The sequence below is a fragment of the Panonychus citri genome, unplaced genomic scaffold, assembly GCF_014898815.1.
Source record: "Panonychus citri isolate SS breed McGregor unplaced genomic scaffold, ASM1489881v1 Contig00068, whole genome shotgun sequence".
Lineage (NCBI taxonomy): Eukaryota > Metazoa > Arthropoda > Arachnida > Trombidiformes > Tetranychidae > Panonychus > Panonychus citri.
In genome coordinates, this window is record NW_026515473.1 from 301,012 (window position 1) to 325,754 (window position 24,743).

The 24,743-nt window shown below is 29.1% G+C and overlaps 2 protein-coding genes and 1 long non-coding RNA gene across 8 annotated transcripts in view; 2 read left to right on the forward strand and 1 right to left on the reverse strand.

Annotated features, from left to right (window-relative positions):
- LOC128386397 (neuroligin-1-like) overlaps positions 1 to 11,796 on the reverse strand; it is a 59,948-nt gene extending 48,152 nt beyond the window's left edge. For 3 of the 6 annotated variants that reach the window (XM_053345431.1, XM_053345430.1, XM_053345428.1), the window contains exons 1-6: positions 10,820 to 11,796; positions 10,397 to 10,732; positions 9,584 to 10,159; positions 9,136 to 9,284; positions 8,763 to 9,031; positions 8,346 to 8,605 (exon numbers count right to left, since the gene is read on the reverse strand). The gene's annotated coding sequence lies outside the window, so the exon portion shown is untranslated. Of the gene's footprint in view, positions 1 to 3,312; positions 3,544 to 8,345; positions 8,606 to 8,762; positions 9,032 to 9,135; positions 9,285 to 9,583; positions 10,160 to 10,396; positions 10,733 to 10,819 lie in introns of those variants that run through there. The other 3 variants (XM_053345429.1, XM_053345427.1, XM_053345432.1) reach the window with 3 other exon arrangements.
- LOC128386398 (protein SpAN-like) lies at positions 887 to 24,602 on the forward strand. The gene is made up of 8 exons (XM_053345433.1): positions 887 to 1,125; positions 2,920 to 2,988; positions 3,552 to 3,732; positions 4,144 to 4,352; positions 18,823 to 19,017; positions 21,546 to 21,678; positions 23,466 to 23,725; positions 23,917 to 24,602. The coding sequence occupies exons 1-8, from the start codon at positions 1,078 to 1,080 to the stop codon at positions 24,457 to 24,459; spliced, it is 1,638 nt and encodes a 545-aa protein (XP_053201408.1). The 5' UTR covers positions 887 to 1,077; the 3' UTR covers positions 24,460 to 24,602.
- On the forward strand, positions 11,894 to 16,021 carry LOC128386401 (uncharacterized). The gene is made up of 2 exons (XR_008324894.1): positions 11,894 to 12,046; positions 12,245 to 16,021. It is a non-coding gene; the product is annotated as an uncharacterized LOC128386401 (long non-coding RNA).
- Positions 24,603 to 24,743: the final 141 nt, after the last annotated feature.

Sequence of the window (24,743 nt, forward strand, 5' to 3'; positions counted from 1 at the left end):
GAGAAATTGAAAGAAGAGAAAAATACAATTTTCCAAAGGGAGATGAGTGGGAGAAGAAAATTCCCAGCATCTTCTAAGCAGAATGCGCATGGATTTTCAATACAACCACTGAGTTTATATTCACCAACAAGGAAAATTCTGATGAATAGTTTTCTATTTTCAAACTTTTTCCATCAACTAATTCAGCACAAGCGCGTCTCAATTAATTATTGATCATCATGATAAAAGATGAAAAAAATTCCAAGATAAATTGAAAATTTTCTTTCATTGGGATAACACGGTAATTATTAATTCCATTTAAATCACAGCGTGATAATCGAATCTTAATTGTGATTAGAGTTGCGAAATTTTCTTCCCTGTAAAGGGAACTAAACGATTACAAATAATCTCAATAATTGTTGTTCCTTATTGTTCATTAATCATTTGAAATAAGATTAATTATCTTTCTCATCCTAATGTACAATCACAATTGAATGGATTGTTTATCATTTGGTAATCCACTGAATTGAATTGATTGCTGATTGATTAACTATAACAGCAATTAAAAGTTAACTTTTTTTACTCCTTCTTTTTCATTTCATCTAATTAGCTAATTATTCATAATTATTAACTAAGATTGTCTATTCATTTACATTGTAACAGTTTGAACAATTTATTATATGAAAATCAAGTTCATTGGACTAACTGATCACCATGATGATTACTCAGTGAATTTAATTTGATTAACATTGGTAATTAATCACAATCAACATAAGGGATAAGGGTTTTGATTATCAAGGTTACTATTTTACTAAATGATTTTCAATCTTAATCATAATATTGAACAATTTTCCTAATTAATTTATGGATTCAGATAGTAATCAGATTAAAATTGCTAACAGATGAAAAGAGAGAGAGAGAGAGTGAGAGTGAGAGCTTAATCGTAATAGTGATTTAAACCCACAACAATTAGTAATTAATCTTACATTAAAGTGTTAACAGATAACCTTAAACTTAGTGATTAACCTCAACACAATCAAGTTAAACAATCAATCTTAATCAAATTGCAAAAGTAAACAAAAAAAAACAATCAACAAAATGATGTCCAAATGGTTAACAACAATCTGGATCAGTTTAATTACTCAGGTAACGATTGAAATTTATATATTACCTTTTCATTTGAGATTTGCCTTGTTTTTTACATGTTTCACCAGAATTATTCAGAATAAGAAACAATAATTCATGTAACATGAGATAAAATTGAACCAGGATTACAAAATAAACGCAAAGTGAAAATAATAATATGATTGAGGCAAAAGAGATAAAGCAAAAAGATGATAACATGAAATTCAGGGTGAAATTCATGATACCATGAATAGATGAAATGTGAATTGAAGGTTAAACAGTAAAAAGATATTGTAATTCACATTTTATTGTTTATAGTTATTATTGAATATTATTGGATAAAAGTTCAGAGATGAGATCAAAATCTTTAGCAATACAAACACACACACACACAAACAAACACAGAAAGAGAATCGATTCCAATAATAATAAAAACGATATTATTCTGAACCTTGAACAATCAGAACAACAGAAAAAAAATTTGACATTTAGTGTTGAGCATTTTTTTATGTCTTCTATTGACAATTTTGTTTTCTTTTTATACTAGAACATTTTTTTACCCTCTGTACCCATGTAACATCTTCATCTTCATCATCATCATCATCATAACGGAGACGAGAAAGTGATGTTACATATTGAAAACTAGTTAGCTCTTGGTTGAAGGAGATTGAGAAGAAAAAAGTTCTCAGATGATGAAATGATTCAATGGTATTCAGAGTGATGAAGAAGCAAGAAAGAGATGAAATAATATCTGTCTCACTTTTTCACCATGATAATGGGTTAAAAATGGCACATGAAATAGTAATGGAGGAGATAAAGATTCCAATTTTCTGAATGTATCATTCAGACACCTAGAAAGAAAGTGATTAGTTTGATTATCGACAAACAATTTAAATCTCATCAAAAAAATTGATTATTACAAATACAAAATATAATGTAATTGACAGATATTCATCAATTTAACTTTAAACATTGTTGATAAATCAACACTGTAATTGACAAGTTATTAACTTGAACAGGTGAAGATTTTTTATTCATGAATTATAACCTGAATAAACTGATAAGGAAATAATTTATCATGAAAATTATTCAATAATATCATGAATATATTTCCAATGAACTGTAATGAATAAAAAGGTTCGAGTTTTTTTTTCATCTTCCCCCATTTGTTTACCATTGCAATTATTTGATTCAACATCATCATCATCATCTTAATGTCAACATGGTGATGATGTTAAATCTCATGAGATAATTAATTGAAAGTTGATCAAATAGAATTTACTAATTTATCAGAGTACAAATTTGCTCAATTCTAAATGGTTGATAAAGATTCTGAGTTGAAAGATAATTTCATCATGAACGAAATAAATAAAACTCTTCATGATATTAGAATACTTAATTCTTGATATATTATCAGCATCCTTTTCGTTATACAAATCATCATCGTCTTCATAATAAGAATTATCTACAATTTAGTTTGTTAATCGTTGAAAATGATGAAAAGATTTGGATGACAAAGTTAATTAGTTGGATGTTAGTTACTTAATGATCCTTGCATTTGATTTTCGCTTTTCACTTAAATGTAATTTATCACAAGGCTTGTTAATTGTTATAATGAATTAACAAAAAAAGTTAACTTTATATTGTTTCATCATCTTAATATTAAACTTTATCATCTAGTTAATCAAAGTGATTACTTTTTTTTCATTTCTTGCTCCTGTTATCGCAATTGTCATACTAACAATTTATTAATACGCTCGTGTTGAAGATGAGCTGATTAACTAATCATTTTATATTTACTTGATTGTTTTACAGTTAACATTAACCAATCAATATACAATTGATTCCCTTGATTACAATGAACCAGATAAATTGGATGCTTTGGTAAGTTGATTAACAATTAACAGTGAAAAATACCCTTGTAATGGTCAACAATTTAATCTAAATGATAAGAAAGGATTGATATTTAATTAACAATTAAATTACGATCAATTTCCAGTACCAAATTCATTGTAATAAGACAATCAACGTAAAAATCTAATAGACAAAAGATTGTACAGTTTAAATTGTAAGGTTAAGTAAGTAATTAGCTAGATGTTACAGTGATTATTATCATGCTGATTAAGAGATAGATTTCATTGGATTGATCAGAATAATTTGCTGATTGTTAACAATGTTTCAAATTGAATACTCTAATTGAACACTTACCCCATGATGATTTCAAGTTGAAGTTCCGGCTTCAGGAAATGAACTTTTCAGACAAAGTAAATACCTTACCATGTTGATCTATCGATTTTAAATTAATCAGTAACCAATCAATACAATCCTTTTTACACAAATCACTGCGTAACTGTTTTATCGTTAAGATTAAATTGATATGATCGATTTCGATACTTTGAACAAATTAGCGATTTCTTGTTTAACTGGGCCACTTTTACTGTCGATAGTTGAACATGTTCGGTGGTGGTAATCCAAAGGAGACTCATGAAGGTTATCAAATTGTTGACGGTGATGTTGTGGTTCCCTTTAACAAGGAGGAAGCAAATGAAATTCTTGATGGTCGCAAGGCCATTCCCGATCCGGTACTTTATTGGCCTTCAGGTCAAATACCATATACTTTCCATTATTGTAAGTTAATTGTTAATTTCAACAACGAAATTGAGAGAATGAACTTTGTCACCTTCTCTCACTATCTTGTTATCAGAAAATACTTTACAATTTGACGTTTGAAAGTTAAACCATTAATCAATTGACAATTAGGTTTACATTGAATAGTAAAAGTTTGATAGATTGTTATTTGAACAAATAAAACACCAAAATAATCACAACAAAATCAAGACAATTAATTAACCATGGAACTCGTCAGCAATAGTAATTGCTGATAAATAGCAAGGGGGCAAAAAAGTAGAAGCAAATTTACCATTGATTTACATCACAAAGAGATTCATCTATTCAATTACAATTAGATTATCATGATTAATGAGTGTTGACTTTTTTTTATGTTTTCCAAATCATTAATTAATTAATTCAATTAACTAGCTGTTAACGATAATGAGAAACGGGCAATTTTAACGGGAATGAGACATTGGGAAAATGAAACTTGTATCAAATTTCGTGAGGCAACATCCAAAGATTATTTCCTGATTCGATTTCGAACTGACCAACCAGGATGTTGGTCATTAGTTGGACGACAATTTTCACGTTATCAAAAAGGACAAGACGTTTCAATCGGTAAAGGATGTGCTCAGGTAAATCTAATCAATCTTAATCATTGAAACTTTAATTAACCAAAAAATTGCCATCTAATGTCGTTAATTCAATCAGTTGATTGTTGAAACAATGGTATTTGTTAATTGTTTAAATCTATTTTTTTTTCGTTGCCTTCATGTCAAAAGTAACGGTGTCAACGGATGATTGATTATCATCATCATTATCACCATAATCATCATGTTAATGCCTTAGGTGTGAAAGGCAATGTAAAAACAATGAAACAACAATAATAACAAAAGAGATGATAAAAATAATGATGATGAAAATGATAACCAACAAAAAATAGTAACAAACATCAATCAATTAAAATATTAACATTATTATAATATAATAATTCATATTATATAATAATAATGATGTGATTGAAATGACACTTTTTAAAATCAACTGAAAAGATTAAACAAAATCAGCTGATAATCAATTTAATCTGATAGCAAATATTTACAATGAAGAGACAAACTAATCTTTAGGATAAGTTGTAAAAGCAAATTAAATTATCAATTTGTCTTGATTATTGTAAAAACAGCAATTAGTTGAATATTATCGAGAGAGAGAGAGAGAGAAAGTTAATCACAATCAGGACAATAATTTTCATCACCAATCTCTGTGTTTACCTACGAAGTGATAAATCAAATGTTCGTGTTTATCTTTCCCATGATTGGTGAGATATAATGATTCCTCGTGATGAAGATGAAGTAAGAAAAGATAACTTTCAGAACAAAAATCGAGAGAGAAATTTAATCTCACTCTTTATCTTTATTGGTGAGATAATCATAATAATCTACACTTTTAATACTCTACTTTTTACATTCTCTGATTCTGTCATCGATAGATGATAAGAAAATTTCGTTCTTTTTATTATCCATCAACAACATCATTCTCATCATAATCATCTGTTCTCATCTTCCTTATCATCTATTGTCATAATCATCACCATGTTTTGATTCTTTTTCACCAACATCATCTTTCTGGTGCTTCGCTTTCATTACTAGAGATTCATATTGTTCATTTCAGTCACTTTTTCATCATTCTACTCATTGTTATCATAATCTGATCATCATATCATTGATACTCATCATCTTTCGCATACTTTTTAGTAATATCAACACAACTATCATCATATTCACAGTATAACATCATTATCATCAACATCATTCTTACAACAACAAACTTGTCTTGACCATTCGCATGCTATTATTATCGGAAAAAAACATTACATCAACAATCATTCTGCTTGCTCTGCAACTAATTTTTCATATACTAATAACTATCTTTCAATGAGTTGATTTATATTGTCTTAAAATTGTGATTCAAGTATTCAAAATGTATTTAAAGTTTCATCATCAAGATTCATTCAATTACAAATGAATAAACTATTCATCTGGACAATAGAATAAGCTTTTCGTTCAAGTGTTAGGAATAGCTTGAGGCAATAATAGAGCTATATGTAATTTGGGGATATGTTTCAAGTGGAAGCAAAAGTTTCCATGGAAATTTTTACTTCTTATTCTTAGATAGAACCTACTATTGAAATTTCATCATGAAAATAGTACAAATAACAATAAGGTGTTAAGATGATGGTCTAGATTGCCTTGAGGAATAAAAGTATTACTATTCTTTGAATGGGCAACACAAGTAAATCGTAACTATTAATACCATGATTACAGTTATTTCTCATTGAAGGGTGAAAGAAATGCTCAGGGTTAAAGTTAAGAGAGAATACAGACAATAGAAACAAAAAGAAAGAGAGAAAGAGAGAAAGAGAGTGACATGAATAAGTAATCTATTCTGTAAATGAGTGAACAGACAAACGAAAATGATTCTAATCATTGTATTAAAATTTCAATTATTAAATTAGCTTCAAATTTGGTAACAATTAAAAAGGTCAAAGGTTGTGAATCAATGAGAGTCTCGAAACAGAAAAAGCTTACAAAAGTTTCAAGTAAGATAAAAGTTCATCATTCTAATGAATTCACCATGAAAGGGAAAGAGAAAAATCTTCCGTTGGTGAAAAGGATTGACTTAAATTGTGACTTAAAATATGAACCATGAAATCTTGACTCTCTGAATCATTTTGCTTCAATCAACCAGAATTGGAACCGAGCTGAATTATCTGTAATAACTTTTTATTAATAGTTCGAAACAGTTTTGTTAAGTTTATTTTCACCTTTATCACCATCTCTCTTTCTTCATCATCTTCTTATATCCTTTCGTCTTTTTTTCATTCTTTCCTCGATTATTAGAACTATTTTTTTGTTCGACATCGATACTTTTAAAAGTCTCATCACGTTCTTTTCTTTACTTTTCTTTTCGTTTTTTTCTCCTCTTACTTTTCTCATCTTCTTTATTCATCCTCTTTTTTGCACCAATAAAGCCAATAAGAGAAACATGATCAATTCAAAATTCAAAGTTCAGACATGAGACAGAATTGGAATAAAAAAGATTCTTCAAATAAAAACTAAGTCTCTCTAAGTTTATTAATATAACAATCGTTATCATGTACTTTGCATCAACAGAATTTACTTCAACAGTTATTGTATTATTTTGAAAGAACGATAAATTATCTTGAATTTCTCAAAGGGCATGAACTAATTTCAAATTATCAATCAACCAACTCACTTTTTCTTGATTACAATTAGAGACTCAAAATTTTACAATGCATTAGTTTAAATCTTGAGGTTCTATTAGTTTTCCTATTGAAGTTCATGAGATAATCGCATTGATAATTTAGGTTCAAAAACTACAATTAACGAGAATTCTCATTGTATCATTTGAATTGTGGATTTCATGAGACAATCATGTCCCCTCGTTGTTGCTCTATTGATACGTTTGGTGATAAACCCCATAGGTATCATCAATGTTTCTTAATAGGAGTTACTCAGCTTATCAATATCAAGAATCATTATGGTTTAATTCATGGTTACGTTGTTTTAATCTGAATAAAGGGAGTTAATATCAACACTGAATTCAGATAAGATGTTATATTATCATGATGATATAATCATGCAGAGAGAAAGAGTTAACAAGTCAACGAGAGTAAAAAACCGTAGGAAATTTAGATTTAACTTGAAAATCGTAATGTACTTTGATATGTAAATTAAGATGAGAGGAAAGAGGTAAAGATGGAGAGAGAGTGGAAGAAGAAGCTTCAAGTTGATTGTTCTTTTTGTAGAAAGTGAAAAGAACAAAATTTACAGAAAAATAAATAGAACCCTAGAGACAGAATAAGAAGATATTCTCTCTGTGAATTTTGTCTCTCACAAATCATCATCATCATCAGTTTTCTTGTTCATCTTTGTTTCCTGGAACCAGAAAACTTGACTTGTGAATATAATAATAAATGTATTCACAATGAGAGATAACAATGAAAGTGTATTTGGTTTGGTTGGTAAACTCAATGATAGTTAACAATGATGATAACAATACAATTGTCAGAATTGAAATGTTAATAATGATAACGATAAGACAACATGATCATCATTATCATCATGGAAATGAACAAAGAGACACTTTGAAAACCTATTATTGGCTTATTGCTTTCTATGGGTTTTCACTTATAATCTATCAACTATTTTACTCTCTCTCTCTCTCTGATTACAATGTTAATTTTTTAACCATTAACAGATAGAAAAAAATATTATTACCACAATTAAATTGTATCTTATCACTTACAATTAGTTAAACCATCGTTAAATTGATTTATCAACTTTAATCATTGTCAAGTTCATGAATCAATTAACTTAATGGACAAAATTTCACATGTATTCAAAATTTAGATGATTATGTTAGTTAAATACATCTCATTGTTTTTATCAAAGATTAAGGTACTTTTAATCGTCAACAATTTACTAATTGTCTTTTTGCTATGATTGCTTGTTAATCACTACAAAGGAATATAAATTGCTGACTTTTAATGTTTGTTTAGGTTAATTGCTTTCTCAATCATAATTATATAAAAGATTGATAAATACCTCATGAATTTTGATTAGCATGTAAATCCCTTTGGTATTAAAGGTGAAGGTTATCACAATTAGATAAAAATATCATCATAATAATGGTTGATGAGATGATATTGTTCACCACCATTGACATTGTGTTTTTTTCCCAGTGTGTCAAACAAAATTTCTCGTAATTAGAGTAATTAACGACGTCATTGTTATAGTATACATCGAAATAGAGCCAGATTCATTTGCATACATTTTCTGAATGAAAAATGATTTTTTGATTTTATCTGTGGTGTGGAAAAAGAGAGAGAAATTGACCATAAAGATGGACTTGAGTTAGTTATTTAATCAAGAAAAAAAGATTTTCAAGTTAATGAATGAAGAGATTTTAGCTTTAGTTCAAATCCTCTAGATTTTTTTACGAGTTCTAACATGTACACTAACCTTTTCACCGGTATAACCTCTTGGACATGTCTTTTATTAAATCCATTGAATTTCATGACATTTATATCTTTCATGATTCTTGTCCTCATCTTGATTACACTGTATTAACCTCAACGGAAGGGGCTCATTATAAATCATGTATTATTGATGTCTTTTTGTTGTTCCTTTAGTAGTTTATCCTTTTTTTCACCAACTTTAAAAACAGTTTCTCATGTGTCCATTTATATTGAATTGGGAACTTTAATATAATATCGAAAGTTAAGATTGATCTGTGGGATATAAGAAAAAGAGAAGAAAAATTTGCTGATTGAATTGCAATTTGTAAAGATAATATTTCAAATTCATTGATTTGTTGAGTATTTGATATACTTACCTTGAAAATTGTTACACAATTATTAAGCAATTTGATTTCATAGTAAACGTAAGTTTCCTGTTGATAAACCAGAACTTTTTTGATAACTTTTTCCCATTCAAAAAGTAAATGATGATATGATTAGTGTATTAAATGAATGAATATTATGCCTGAAAATAAAAGATGTGAACGTATTGAAAATTGATATTAATGTTTTGCTGTATTGTTATGGAAAAACAAACTATCCTGTCGCTACTTTCAATCAATCAATTTCATGAGTCTAGTAAAGTGTTTACAAGTTTCATCAATCAAACAACAATCAGCTATATATAATCAGTTGATTGTTGTTATCAACAGAGAAACAGTTTGAGGTGATAAAGTATCACTAAAAATAATAAACGAATCAATAGATAATATTCAGAATTTTGTCTAATGTAAGTGTATCTAAAGGTATTATGTTGAGTATTACAAGTAAAAATTAGCAATTTAACTGAAGAAAATGCTATTTATAAACAAATAGCATTTATTCAGATAAGTAAATATTGACGAAGTCATGAACTTGAAGTTCCAGTCATTGCCTTATTTCTTGCTGATTATGTGTGTGATGATAAATGAATTTCAAATTGAATCAATTGAAATTTATTACCATTCAAAGGTAATAATAATCAATTTAGTTCCAAACCAATGGTTCTTATCGTTATTATCATCTGAATATCATCTGAGAGCATATCAAGTAAACCAAATAAATAGAAAAAAATAAGCAAAATTACATAGAAGATGAGGAAAAGAAGATAATGAAATGAAATAGAATAAAATAAACAAGCAAAGTGTAAAATTAATACAAACTATAAGAAGAATTAGATTAGACAAGCCTCAAAAAATGGAATGATGATTATGATGATGACTTGGAAGATAATCACAGAAGCCAAATAAAGTTAACCCTTGGTGAATAAGGTTGAGCTGAACCATGAACTTATTAAGGCGACAAATGAGCATCAATTCTTGTGGTAACTGTTGGTAGTCAATTGTTTGATTGTTGTTGTTTCTACTTGCGAATAGAACATGAAAAAAAGAAAAATGATAAAGAGAAAAAATTATTAAATTATAAAGAAAAAAGAATATTTTTCAAGTGAGTGAAGCAAAAAATGGCAATCACATTAATGATGTTCCAAAAATGAACTATTTCATTGGTTTCACTTAGAAAACAATCAACATTAGATGAGAGAAAAAAAAACCAAGAAACATTGTAAATCATGTTCTATCTACATCCAAGTATATTTACCTTTAGATATCGATAATACCATTTGATGGTTATTCTTTTATTTTCCTCCTTCAGTAGTAAAATTCAATGGAAAATAGATTTAAGTTGTTCTGGATTCGATTGCGTTTTCAGTTGTCATTTAAATCGTAAAGTTGATGGAGAGGAAAACGTTACAATGTTTTAGAATGATTATTATTCCTTCTTCTTCTCCTCCTTCATCACCTTCTAACTCCTTCCTGTTCTTTAAGTGTTACACACTTTTGTTACTTGTTTCACTTTTCTCCATGCAAATAGTTGAAATTTCACTCTACTTTACCATGGTTTCTTTTTCCATGGTTGTTCCAGTAGTAAGAGAACCTTAAATGAAAGATGTAATCAAACTTTACAGAGTTAAAGATAAATATAACACTGGTAGTATTCAATGAAGGTGTTGGTTTTGTTTACCTAACTGGATATTTATAAACATCACTTTGTTTCCTTTTGGTCCAAACACAATGTTAATTACAAATTGGTATCAATCCATTTTTGATGATCTTTAGAGGTTTATGAGGATAGTGGGAATTGTTTACTCTCTTTCTCTTGTTGTTCCAACATGTAATGTGTTCCTATCCAGAAGATATTAAATTTTAGTCAACTTGATTGATAGAATGTGATTAAAGGTGATTCCTCGTGTTTAGTGTCTCTCATTTGTATATATAAGATAAAAGTCTTCTCTTGTTATAATAATGTTTCAATAGGAATTTATTCCTTCCTTTTCAGCTTCTTTGTATATACAAATATATCAGCTAATTTACCCAAAGATTCATTAGGGATCGAAGAACAAGATAATTTAAAGTAATCTTCATTACTCTTTTTGGAGTTTTTTTTTCTCTTCTTCTCCTTTATTTCCTCCTTTTCTTCAAACGTTTGCATGAGCGGGAAGGCATTTTATGGAAGACATTGGCAATCAATCTAAAAAAAAGAGAAACAGAAAATATAACCAAAAATAACAATTTAACCAAAAAGATTTAGTGGTTGAAGATATAAAACATTAGAGAAACATGGATGATCATCCGAAGAAAACAAGAGAAGACTGGAAAAAGATCGGGTTAAGATTTAACTCTCTTAAATACAGACACAAAAACACAGAGAATAATAAGAAAAATTAGATTGTAGAGTTATTAACGATTAACATCATGATGATTCTTGTTGAATTATAATGAACTGAGTTTCACAAGAAAAATGGCCGAAAGATACAAGGAGACAAAGAAGACATTTTGAAAAGATGAACGAGCGGATTAACAAAACACTTGAAGATTAATTTACCAATCAAATCAATTAGCTGATTACTTAGTTGGTCATTTTGTCTAAAAATTGTAATTTAATTGTCGTTTAAAAAGACCAAAGAAACAAACAATTAACTGGCAAACAATCAAAGGTCAAATCACAAAGAGAAATTGGAAAAAAGTGAAAAGAAAATCAAAAATTCTAAAAAGAAATTAACAGACAAAAGTAGACAGAAAAAGCGACAGAGAAAAAGAAGAAAAAAATTCTTCCAATTAAATTAGTTGTTCTTTTGTTGTTCTTGTGACTCCATTTTCTTGTCTTTGTCTCTTTAGATTTTTTAATTGTTTCTCTTTTTTTTTGGTTTTATTATTTGATGAGTGGATTAATTATTTAGATGATTTAATGGTGAGTTAAGTTGGTTTAATTATCTTCTAATTACTGTAATCAGTTTGTTAACTTTTCTCATTTAATCCGAATGAGAATTGATCATCTATTTGAATAGAGTCAAGTCATTTTTATGTTTCTCTCTCTCTCTCTCTCTTACTTTCGTTTTTCTCTATTGATTTTACTAATTGTTGACATTTATTGTTATTCTTAATCAAGGATTAATTTTCTCTTCTATTTCAATGGTTACAATTGATGATGATTGTGGTTTCTATTCTGTATTCAGTCATCTGACTTTTATCTCATTGGGATATCATCAATTTTCTTCTCATGGAGTTACAAAGATTTTCCTTTTGCCTTTTTCTATTTGGACTCTTTTGGATTCTAAATTTTCAGTAAATGGAGATAAATTGACTTTTGTTTTCTTCTATTCTCTCTCTCTCTCTTTACCTCTCTATATCTCTCTGTGTGTGTATTTAATGTACTCAATCCCTTTTTCTATTGTGAATTGTTGATATTTGGTTGAATATCCCCTTTGGAAAACCTGTAATTACATTTGATTGTTGGTGAATTTTTGACTCCAATTTAATTGCAACCAACAAGGAATCAAATCATCGTATAATTATTATTATCCCCACTTTCTCTCACTCTTTCATATGTTCAAAGTGAGAAAATCAACTGGCCATCATCAATTCAAGTCTTTAATTACAAAGGATGATAATTGTGTTTATGCTGCCCAATGGTTAATTTAATTAAGGTCAATTGGTTAAATACAATTGGTAATCAAATAAGGTGACTTTCATAAAGATTATTACAAAGAGATGGACAATCCCAAGTGAAATTACTACTCTTTTGTTTGAGCTTTTCAACTTATGGTTTACTGTTGGAGATTCTCCTCTTGAAATATGCTCATCATTTTAAACTGAAAACAAACATTAGAAGTTACTAGTTTTTTTCCCTGACTATTACCATGAAATAATCTGATAATTTGGTGGATAATAAAATGGTGGAAAACCTCATCGAGCTACCTTGAAAATAATATTCAAAGAAAAGGAATGGGAACAAAAGGTTGTTCCTTTATCACCACTGGAACACAGGAGGAGAGGAAGAAAAAATTGTGAATTGTATCTGATTTTATCATGGAAATTTGATGCACCAGTTAATTTAAATTGGATGTAAAAGAAAAACTCTAAAGAAACGTGATGATAAAGGAAGACATCGGAAGAAAAAGGAAGAAGAAGAAGAAAAGAAATCAAGAGGGGAAGATGCGAGACGAAATGGATTCCTTAACAAGGAGAAAATTAAAAAAGGAATTACAGAAAAGTGATTAGAAAAAGAAAAACCCAGTGAATAAATAGTCAACAAGCCTTTGGAATTGTTATCTAATTTTGTTTAAAGTAACGGTGAATCCATAAGACAACAATTAAGGAAACAACAACAACTACACACGGGGAAAAGACTGTAATTTACAAGAAGCAAAGAAAAAAGAAAGATTCAAAACCATGGAGGGAACATGTAATGAACCAGATAAAGGAAAAGGAACTCACAGATAAAGTCGAAAGAGAAGAAGATAAAATGAGAAAGAAAAAATTATGCTAAGAAAAAGTTTATCTGAGCATGTAACTGGTGTAATTTTTCTGCATCAATAGTGAAAAGAAATAGTGATGATTACACCAAAGACATGAAAAGGAATGGAATAAGAAGAAGGAGAAAAAAATAGAAAGAAAATCACAGAATCAAACGAATTGGATATAAAGAAGAGCTCATGGAATCATCAAGAAGGAGAGTAAAAAAAAATCGAAAGTTACAATTGATCAAGAGAAAAAGAAGACACAAAGGTCACACAATCCAAGGAAAGATAAAAATTCGAAGCTGATTTTGATTATCTTCTCGCTGTGTTCATCTTCAGGGTTATATTTACATGTTCCAAGTTCATTGGTGTATATTTTTATCAACGATTTAAACAAATTCACCATCAGCTTGTCCTCGATTATCTTCAACATCATCAACTTACAAAATCAATTGAATTCTGTTGATGGAGGATATTTGTTGCTTCATATTATTATCTCCTTACTTTCCGCATTCTTCCTCATGAATTCTGTTCCCCTGAAGGTTCTCCCTTTCTTACTCTTTTTTTATTTGCAGGGAGAAAATCACCATTTTCTCTCTCGATTGAATTTCATTGATTTTCAATCATAATCAAACTTCTTCTCTACTTTTTCTTTGCATCCTTTTCTTTTATCATCATTATCACTATTATCTTCTCTCATTCTCATCTCTATTTCTACATATTCTGTTGTTATTGTTTTTTTTTCTATTTCTAGTTCTACTCAAATTCTTCATCTTTTTCTTCTTCTCTTCGAACTTTGTTCTATTTGTTTTTTTTATCTTCGCTTTTCCATTCAATAGCAGTCATTTAAACTCTACACCCCAGAACAGAACTCACTCCGTATGATCTTTCTCCATCATCATCATAATCATAATCATCATTTTCTCTTATTAGTTTTTTTTCATATTCTGTCGTCTCATTTTCTCTAAGAATCATCAGATATTATTAATAGTAGAAAAAAAGAGCTCTCATCATAACCCAAGTCAATTGAAAATTTTCTTCTCTCTTCTGCCATTTCATCATTTTTAGCTTGTTAGTTAACATCATCCTCCTCTTTATGACCATATTCCATATCTAATAATCTTCATGTATTAGCTGAATATTCATTTTTTTGCTCATCTTCATCATGAGAGTAACTATCAGCTAATATCATTAACGATTCAATATAAGCTGTTGTTGTTTTTTTTTCATATCTTTTGTGTCTTTCATTCATCAATACTCGTTTGTAATAATATCACTTTCGATTTACCTATTATTCACCCTTCGTAATGATGATAATGATGATACATGTTGTATATTCATAAATTGAATCAAGGTGAACCATTGATTTAATATGAAAAATGTCAATAGTTAACAAGAGACAGACAAATAACCCTTGATAACTTTCAGGTTGACATTTTTTTTCCGCCTGTTAATACATTACTCAACTCTAAGAGATATTGAATCAACAGTGAAAACAAACCTAATCATGATGATTATAATTATTCAATATGATTCAATAACATCATTTACTATCTACTACCATTTATCTCTCCCTATTTTCATCAACAGCCAATACAAATTAATTGCATTCCCATGTGGAAACGTTAATTAAATTAGACATTCCTTGTTATATTAATTGTATGAATTCATAGAATCTATTTTGATTGCTAACCACCTTAGCCTCTTGTATTATTATAACGATAATATCTCAATATTCCCGTTTATCTTTACCCTTCATCTCTCAATCATTATATTCTCTTTCTTTTCTTTCTTACAACTTTTTTTCTCTGTTTTCGATTCAAATGAGTTATCGTAAATACTTCGAGTAATACATAACGCAAATGATTGTAAACACTTTGATAATTTAAACAACATCCTAACAACGATTACGATTATTTAGAATTATTATTTTAATGATGATAATTCGATTACATAATATGCTTTTTTCCTAACAATTTCTCCAATTTCATAGATTCTCAATGAAAGAAATAGAAATTGTTTCCATAGATAGACGATGATGATTATGATGATGATGATGATGATGATGATGATGTTTCCCTGATGAGGATAAACATTGTTACGTTTATCTTGACTTTTTTTCCTCTCCTTCTTAACCATCCAATTAGAAGTCTAAATTAATGTGATCAAATCAATTTAAGGTGAACCAAATCTTCAATAATCAAGATCATCTCCTGGACTAATAATCAGCCATTTATTTCATCTAATGAGTGATTATGATTTAATTGGAAATTAAAACAAACTAAACTATAAGATTATCCCTTTTCCAATCAAAGATTAATGGCTTAATCAAATTACAACATTTACGTTTAATCTGAAATCTTAGATTTTAGTATTTAATCAACTCTCATGGAGAAGATGAAGATTAAGCCTTGTAGGAATTAAGGTTTGTTAAGAGAAAAGTTCATTTGATTTTTCATAGAATTAACATGGAAATTTTTTTCTTTTATTTTTCAGGAGAAAGCAAAAAAACAAGATACATGATGGAAAAACAGAAAAGAATACAAAAAAGGCCCAACCCATGGAGAAAGAAAATTCTACAGAACTTTTTTTTTCTTTCCAAGCAACACAATCAAATTAAGAAAATTTTGATAACATATTGTTGTTTGGATTAGATTGTTTCTTTTTCTGTTGATCATAAATGATGATATGATGATTTGCACCCACCACCATGAGCCCATGATGATGGTGTTAATGAAGAAAATTGGATGATAAAGAAGGCGGAAGATGACATTCATATGATGATATTATTGATGCTGAAAAAATAACAAGATAAAGACGAAGTAAAAAAAGTGATTCAGGATAAGAATTCATGAGAGAAAAAATTTGTTGTTTTCCTCATAACAATGAGAAGATAATATTGCTGATTTTAGGTTCATGTTGAAGTTAACAGATGAACATGATGAATTGCTTATCTGTCAAGTTAATTCTTCCCTGAGTTGATTCTGAATACCCACCACAACCACCAGGATCAGTATCCTTGAATGAACCAACGAGTCTATCAAAAGTTTGCATGTTGGTCTTTGCCTTGATACCGTCAACGTTTCTCATGTCAAAACATTAACTACAAATGGAGTCTCAACAACATGGATAATGATGAAGATGATGATTTTGTTTATAAAACAAGAAGATGAAACAAACTGAGGTGGAAAAAGATGAAATTATAAGATATCAACCAATGAGAAATAACATAGAAAAGTTTATTACACTTTCTTTTCTCATATCGATGAAATTCAATCCATCTAGATCAACATGACATCCTGATTGTTTGGGAGATTGACCAGTGGAATTTTTTTTCTTCAAAAAAAAATGAGAGTTGAATCGAAATCAGGTTGACATTTGTCTTACCACATCTATCTAAATCTATGATTATCGGAATAATTGGAAATATTGATGAGCATAAGTGTTTGTTTGGTGAAAATCATAAGTTTTCAACATTTATCCTTTTATTAGATGAACTTGGATGTTGAAATGAGCTGAACTTTCATTGGCCATGAAATGATAGCTTTTAAATTCTGTCTCACTGTTTTCCAAGAGAATTGAATCAACTCATCGATTATCATCATTTGTTTTCATCTTTTATCTTCATCTCAATCTCAAATATGTTGATATACATGGCGAGAGAAAAAATAATTGAAAGAAAGTGATGAGAACTTTTTTATCTTCTTTCATGATATTGATAATCGTTACTGTCAATTGCAAACTGACGATGGAAGATTCAAAGATGAAAGTGAAGATAAAAGATGATGATAAAGATTTGGAGATGATGACGAAAAGAAGAAGAAAAAAGTGTTAATGGAATTGAAAGGAAAGAGTTGAAAGCAAGATGAAGATAAAAATGGAAAAAGTAAGAGTTGTAACTCTGTTGGAATCAAAGAAAACTTTTCTTCATCATCTTCGATCATCCTCATCACATCATCTTCTCCTGTATGTTTGTTTACCAAAATAATAACAGAATAATAATATACCCTGAAGAGAGAGATAGAGAGATGAGTTTCTTTTGAATTTATCAAATTTTCCTTTTTTTTCATTCTCTCATCTTGTCTTTCCTTTCTTTCATGAAGAGCCCCCGATGAGATTGAAACAGATTCTAATATTTTCTTGTAGTCTCTAAATTCAATCTTCATCTTTATCATCATCTTATTTCCTCACCATGGTAACTCATGTAAACCCAATGACAATTCATTGAATAGCAACCAAGTGAAATAATCTCCCTGAGTAATATACTTTCAATTTTCACCCATTTTATTGCCTTTTCTTTCCCCAATCATCCTCATCATTTTCATCTTCATCTTCATCATACTCTCATCAAAAGTTCCAAGGTGATTCATTCGCTTGTACGTTTCGCTCTTTCATGATGAAAAAAAAGGAAAAATTGTCATTATAATGAATAAGAAGAAAAAGAAAATTTTTTCAGAAAATAATGGTAACCGATTCATGAAAAAGTCTCTCACTCGATTTTCAAACTGATTGTTGTTAAAATTTCATTTCAATTACTCATAATCTTCATGATAAGATTGATTCAAATTCAAGTTAATCTTCAAGATTAACTGATGTTGATCCTGTTGATAAATAAATCACTTAGATACTTAATCATAAAGTTGATACAAACTTTTAACAAGATTAACATAAGTCAACAATCACTTTTTCTGATTCATTTCAATTGAAATGATAACTTGAGATAATTAATATGATTCCTATTCAGGAAATTTGAATTACTCAATCAACGATTTAAAAATTATCTTCAAATGATTAACATGAAATGAATTAATGAATATGAATCATTTTTTCCCTCTCAACTAATAATAATCATTTTATTTTCTCTTCTTTTATTATAATAATTTTGGATTCTAATTCATTGGATTGGTAACTCGATTCAACTTTTCCCCTGAATTCACAATCATATTATTCTGATTCTATTTCCGTTTTTATTGTTCCATTGGATGAACTTTTCCTCTAATATATGATAATTTGTTCAACAAACTACATGAACGTAATCATGTTTTTTTCTCATCTTCCTGATGATCTTCATCATCTCATCTCATCTCATCTCACATCATAATCATCATCATCATCATCTCCCTGTCGCTGTGTCTTGTGTATGTGTGCCTGTTGTCACTGGTTGACTGGTCATCTCTTTGGACTTTTTTGTTGTATTATATTTTCCGACTATTGATTATTACATTAGTGGACAACAGTTGCCCATGAAATCGGTCATGTTATTGGATTTTTTCATGAACAATCACGAAGCGATCGGGACAATGCAATTCACATAAATTGGGAAAACGTTGAGAAAGGATTTTATCTTCAATTTCAGAAAGAAGAAGATGAAAACTTTGGTGTTCCCTATGATTATACTTCTGTTATGCAATATCCTTCATGGGTAAGTGAACCACCTTATACATATTAGTTACCTTGACCCTCCACACCCTCATTAATATCCAATTGAAGGCTCGCTCTTCAACTGACCACTTTCACCTTTTCCCTCCATCAACCATCAATTCTGCGTCCATGTCCCTCCGAACAATTATAATCCATTATACGGTCTCATGATTATCTGACACAATTTGATGGATCTTCATCTTCTACATGGTGAGATAGAGGTAGAATCGCAACTGAAGATTCAGTAAAATTACAGTTATCATAATAATTTAGTTTACGGATTCAATGGTTGATTATATCAACTATCTCTCTCTCTCTCTCTCTCTCTAAATTACCATATCTATGAGATGAGGTCAGAACTTTTTTTTCATCTTCTCTCTATTCATTCAGTTGACTATCATGTTATTATCATGTGAGTTGCAGATTATTAATTCAGTTCAATTTTTATACCAATGATCACTTTCACTAAATCAGCAAATATTCAAGATTTTGAATCGATTGTGATAATTTTGAGGTGTAAAAAAAGACTTTTACAATTTAAATCTCAAGAACATGGACAGAATTTCAATATCCAGATTTGATTTGATCATGAATCATGAATTTGTCTTGAATATCTTTTCAATATGTATTTTCAAATCCCTCTAATTCAAGCAAATCAAATTAAATCAGGAACCATAAATTATTATTATCAATTGAATGCTAGTTATTATTATTATCATGAATTTGAATGACACTGACAAATTATTTTGAAATGCGATTAATCATTCAATCAATATTTGTTTCCTCAAATCATTGGACGTGATTTAGTTTACAATTGATTGATAAATTCAATCTTATTCATTTTGGCGGAAGAAAAATAAAACTTTCCGAAATTGTGATGAAAGTTAATCCATCGTTAACATGGTAATGAATGAAATTCAGTTTGATAATTTTAAATAACAGTATCATGATTACGAGATAAACAATTAGCAACATGATAACGTTAATCATGATGATAATAATTTCCTTAACTTTATTCAGTTCACATTCAACCAGAATGGACTCAGTTTGTTAACCAGTAAGACACAAACTCATGAAACTCAATTTACAGTCTGAACTTTAGGATGTTTATCTTGTGGATAAATCAAAGGTTGAAACTCAGTCAGAATTAACCAGAACTTTTAACCGATGAGACTCAATTGTTGAGATTATATTATATTTCATCATATTATCGTTTGTTGTACAAAGCGAGAGAAGATGATATTGTCTTTGGAACTTTTTTCCTCCCTGAGTTTTCATCGCCATTTTCCCCTCGGTGTGTTAATATTATTTGTTGTATTTTCCGTGTACGTGGTTTGCCTCTGAAATTCAATCTACTCATTGAGTTAAATGTCTCCACTACTTGTAAACCCCACCGGTGATTACTACACACACACACTCACCCATCATCCAAAGGTGAATCTCTGAAAGTTTGTTGAAAACTTTATTTACTAATAATAATACAAAAGACTCTGAAACTATCTCATTGTCTTGAATTATTTTCATCATTATCACCATCTCATGACACAGTAATGGTTACATGGGTTTTCTGTTACAGTTTGTTGTTTTCTTTTCAGGTTTAACTGTGAACTTTGTTCATGATCATGATAATCATCAAGTATGTACATTAACAGCCATGAATATTATCTTGATGGTTGTTGATATCTTGAAATAAAATCTTATCCCTAATATTACATCATGTTGTTTAACTTATCAAGTTACAGCATTTTGTTTCATACATGATAATAATTTCATGATATTATCATCTCTTTTTTCATATCATAATAATGCTCAGAATTAGACTTACCCTGACAATTTATTCATGATAACGATTGAGAGTATAAAAAACACACACAAAGTTACAATTTAGTGCTTTAAGATTACTCAGTGTAAATGAATACAATGTAATATATATGATAAAACTATGGGATTAAAAGATTATCATGATTTTCAGATTATTCAGAAATTGGTATGAATATTTTTTTCATTCTCAATGAATTTCAATCTTAATGATTACCGATAATATTAATTGCTTGTATTTCTCAATGATTTGTCTTGATTTTCATTCCTGATTCAGCTGATTATCGTTAATCTAATTGTAACTTTGACAATCAATGGAAATGAAGGAAAAATTTTGCTTCTCAGTGATTCTGGATTATTTTGTTTTCTTAAATTGAATTTGATTGTTTCTCAACATCCATTGACCCTTCACCATGTTACTCTCAATCTCCTCCTACTCCTCATCCTTTATCATTCATGATTCCTTAACATGCTTATATATATTAACCTTATTCTCATTCTGATTACCATCAATGTTATCAATTGTAACAATTTAATCATCAACAGTTTTCCCTTTCATTCAACTCTTTAAATAATAATATAACAATGATAATCACCATCAAACTAATCATATTTACCTTTTCATTGAATCTTTCATTTTCATTATTATTCTTGATTATATATTATTGTAATTGTTGTTTGATTAAAAATTACAATCATGATAATAATTAGGCCTTCAGTAAGGATGTACTCAATAAGAATACAATTGTAACAATGGATCCAAAATATCAAAGGATTCTAGGAATCAATCAAGGACTCACTTTCCGTGATAAGAAAATGGTTAATTATCTGTATTCGTGTGATCGTAAGTTAAACAATTAACAATTAATCTTATTTCTTGCTTTCAAGTGAATATGAGACAATCAGACAATTTGAACAATTTGAAACACGATTCGATTGCATCGTCATAATCAAACTCTCAGCAATTAATTGTGATGCTAATTATCATCTTCAAGATGATTAACTAAATGATACAACGAAAATGTTGATTGATTGTCAACCATTTCCATTGTGAAGAGTTGCTCTTATTATAAATACATGAAGATAATTTTAATCAACAGGGAAAACGATGATGATAGACAAATGAATAAATCAAGTTATCTAATCATGATTCTGATTAGATTATTTTATAGTTTTTTCTTGTCTTATCCTTTGTTTTTTTCACCTTTTTCTCAATGAAAAAACAAACCTAATCTCCTTAATCCATTTAAGTCTCTTTAAGGTTTAGATTTTGTTTCATTTTTTTGTGGCTTACCAACAACTACTTTGGTCTAAATGTATAACTTTGGGTTAGATTAATCTGATTTATCTCTCAATCTAATGGATTTTGTATCACTAATATGATAAAAAATGGAACCAAATTAACTTGATTGTTTGAGAGGAAGACAAATAAAACGTTGGTAGTTTTTTTCTTCTTCAACTTGTTCACCAATCTTACATATACACCTTTGATAGACTAATGAATTATTCATGTAATCAGAAGGAGATTCATGGGGAATTCATATTTCTTATCATTCTAATAGTTATTACGTGGTGTTGATCATTTTGCTTGAGACTCATTCCTTATAATAAACATACTATCATGTACGATTAGTTAGCAATGAATCAAATTTGCGATTAAATTAATTGCTCGAAATATTGTTCTTCTTCTGTTGTTGTTGTTGTTCATTAAAATTGAACGAAAAACTTTTGTTTTTATCGATTTGGAATCGATTTTTAAATTGTTCATTAGTTTTTCTTTATCGTTAATCAGTTAATTGTGAATAGATTGTGATGACAATTTACTCTCTAATTATTTCATAATGTGTTAGATAAATTCACTGTTCAATTTAATTGCAAATCTGATGAAAAATGTTCAATATGATGAGTTGTTATGAATTAAAGTTTCGTTTCTTTTTTTCTGACTGTTTAAATTGTTGGAAAAATTTTGAAATGATCAATGATTAACTCGTGTGCTGATTATGATTAGTTTGAAGTTAACTAGACTTTTCTTACCATTGGAAATACATTATTCTCTCCCTTTAACAGTCAATAAATAAATTGTTTGCTCGAAATGTTCAATTTCGAAAATGAACTTTTTCCAAAAGTTGAATGAAGAAAGAAACAAAAAAAATCAACAGAAAATTAAGTGAAAACAGTTAACATCATCTTCTTATTGTTATTAGGATAAGATAAACATTGAGTTTTCCCCTTGGGTTGTGATTGTGAAGTTCAGGACTTACCGTGTGTGTGGATGAGGGTGGGCTTGTGATGATAATGGACAATGTCAGGGTGGAAACAACAACGATCAGAGTTAATTTTAAGTGTAATAACTTGGAATCCATGTTGTTGTGATAACTATTAACAGCGAGATAGAAATAAAATAATATTAATGTTTGAGTTTCTCTTGTTATTTGAAATGTTTCATAACATTCACCATGGATGAGACTCTTATCTTCATCATGAAGTGAAGATGTTGTTAGGAAGACAAAATTCTGGCCATTTTTGTCTTTGCTTTTACCTTTAAGGTTTATCATTATTGACAATTAGATTTACTCATTAATTGTTGATTGTATGATTTGATCTGATTTTGTTTCTTTGTTTCTCCCTCAGGTAATTGCTCCAATTTAAATGAATTGAAATGTCTCAATGGTGGTTATTTAAAATCTTCTGGTAATGATTCAACTGATTGTTCATGTCAATGTCCACCTAATACTTCAGGCTCAGTGTGTCAAACTTTACTTTCAACTGACTATTATGAATCACTATTTCCGCTTCCCTGTGGCGGGAATGTTTCACTTCCGGGATATATATCAACTCCAGGTTATCCTAAGCGATATCACCCCAATGAAAGTTGTGTCTGGGACATTAAGGTTTGTCAATTTAGTTTAGTTTCACAATCATTTGATTTTCCTTTTAATTGTTTTTTTCAATTAACTTTCAAATCTATTAGATGATCTGTTAGCTGCTGCCATCTATTGGACAGCATTTAAGTTAAATGAACTTTTGGTTAATCGGTGAATTAATTTACTTTTTTGTTCTGATCTGATTGAATTCAATTTAGGCTCCAATTGGTAATCAAATTGAACTTGAAATCGTTGATTTTGATTTTGCTCCTCGTTCAAAATCACCAAACAAACATTTATTTGGTAAATGTTTAAATGAGTCAATTGAAATACGATTTACAGATGATTTTCATGGTGAAATTCATTGTGGAACTGATTTAGAATCAGGAACCAAATTAACTTCTCAATCAAATAGAATCATTATTCTGATTAATGCTGATAAATCAATGGTTGGTAGAGGATTGAAAGCCAAGGTTAGTTTCATTGGAAATGATCAAGAATCTGGTAAAAATCAAACAGATAATAATCTAATTAAGTCAACAATTAAATCAACGCCATCGCCAGTAATTAAGCAGACATCAACATCAACCACAACCACAACTCAGAAACCTTCAACTATATTAACAACAATTAGACCGAAAATAATTGTATCAACCTTTAAACCCAAAGACATTGAGGAGATTTGGGAAAGGATTAAAAGTATTCAACAAGGACGAATTGTGAAAACAATTAGACCCAAAATTAAGGGAACAATTTACTAATCATAATTGATAATTTCTAATAATTTACCTTTTTCATTTCACTATCAACAAGTATCACTAATAGTAAACTTTTTTTTGTACTAATCATTTATACAACTTTTTTTTACCAATAAACAAATCAATTGAATCTTTGAATTGGTCGAGTCCCAACAAATCATGACAATTAAGAGTTGATTGAGTGTTGAGGTTAAGTGATGACAGTTAATTGGGTTGTATCAGCTGTTGGATTGATTAACTAATCACAATAAGGATCAGTAGATGGCGTAAAGTTAACCAATTATAAG

What these genes read in the sequence shown, in the direction of transcription:
- LOC128386398 (XM_053345433.1), top strand. Translation starts at nt 1,078, where the DNA reads ATGATGTCCAAATGGTTAACAACAATCTGGATCAGTTTAATTACTCAG. An exon ending in GGATCAGTTTAATTACTCAG is followed by an intron (nt 1,126 to 2,919) that starts GTAACGATTGAA and finishes ATTGTTTTACAG; the next exon opens with TTAACATTAACCAATCAATA. An exon ending in TTATGCAATATCCTTCATGG is followed by an intron (nt 19,018 to 21,545) that starts GTAAGTGAACCA and finishes GATAATAATTAG; the next exon opens with GCCTTCAGTAAGGATGTACT.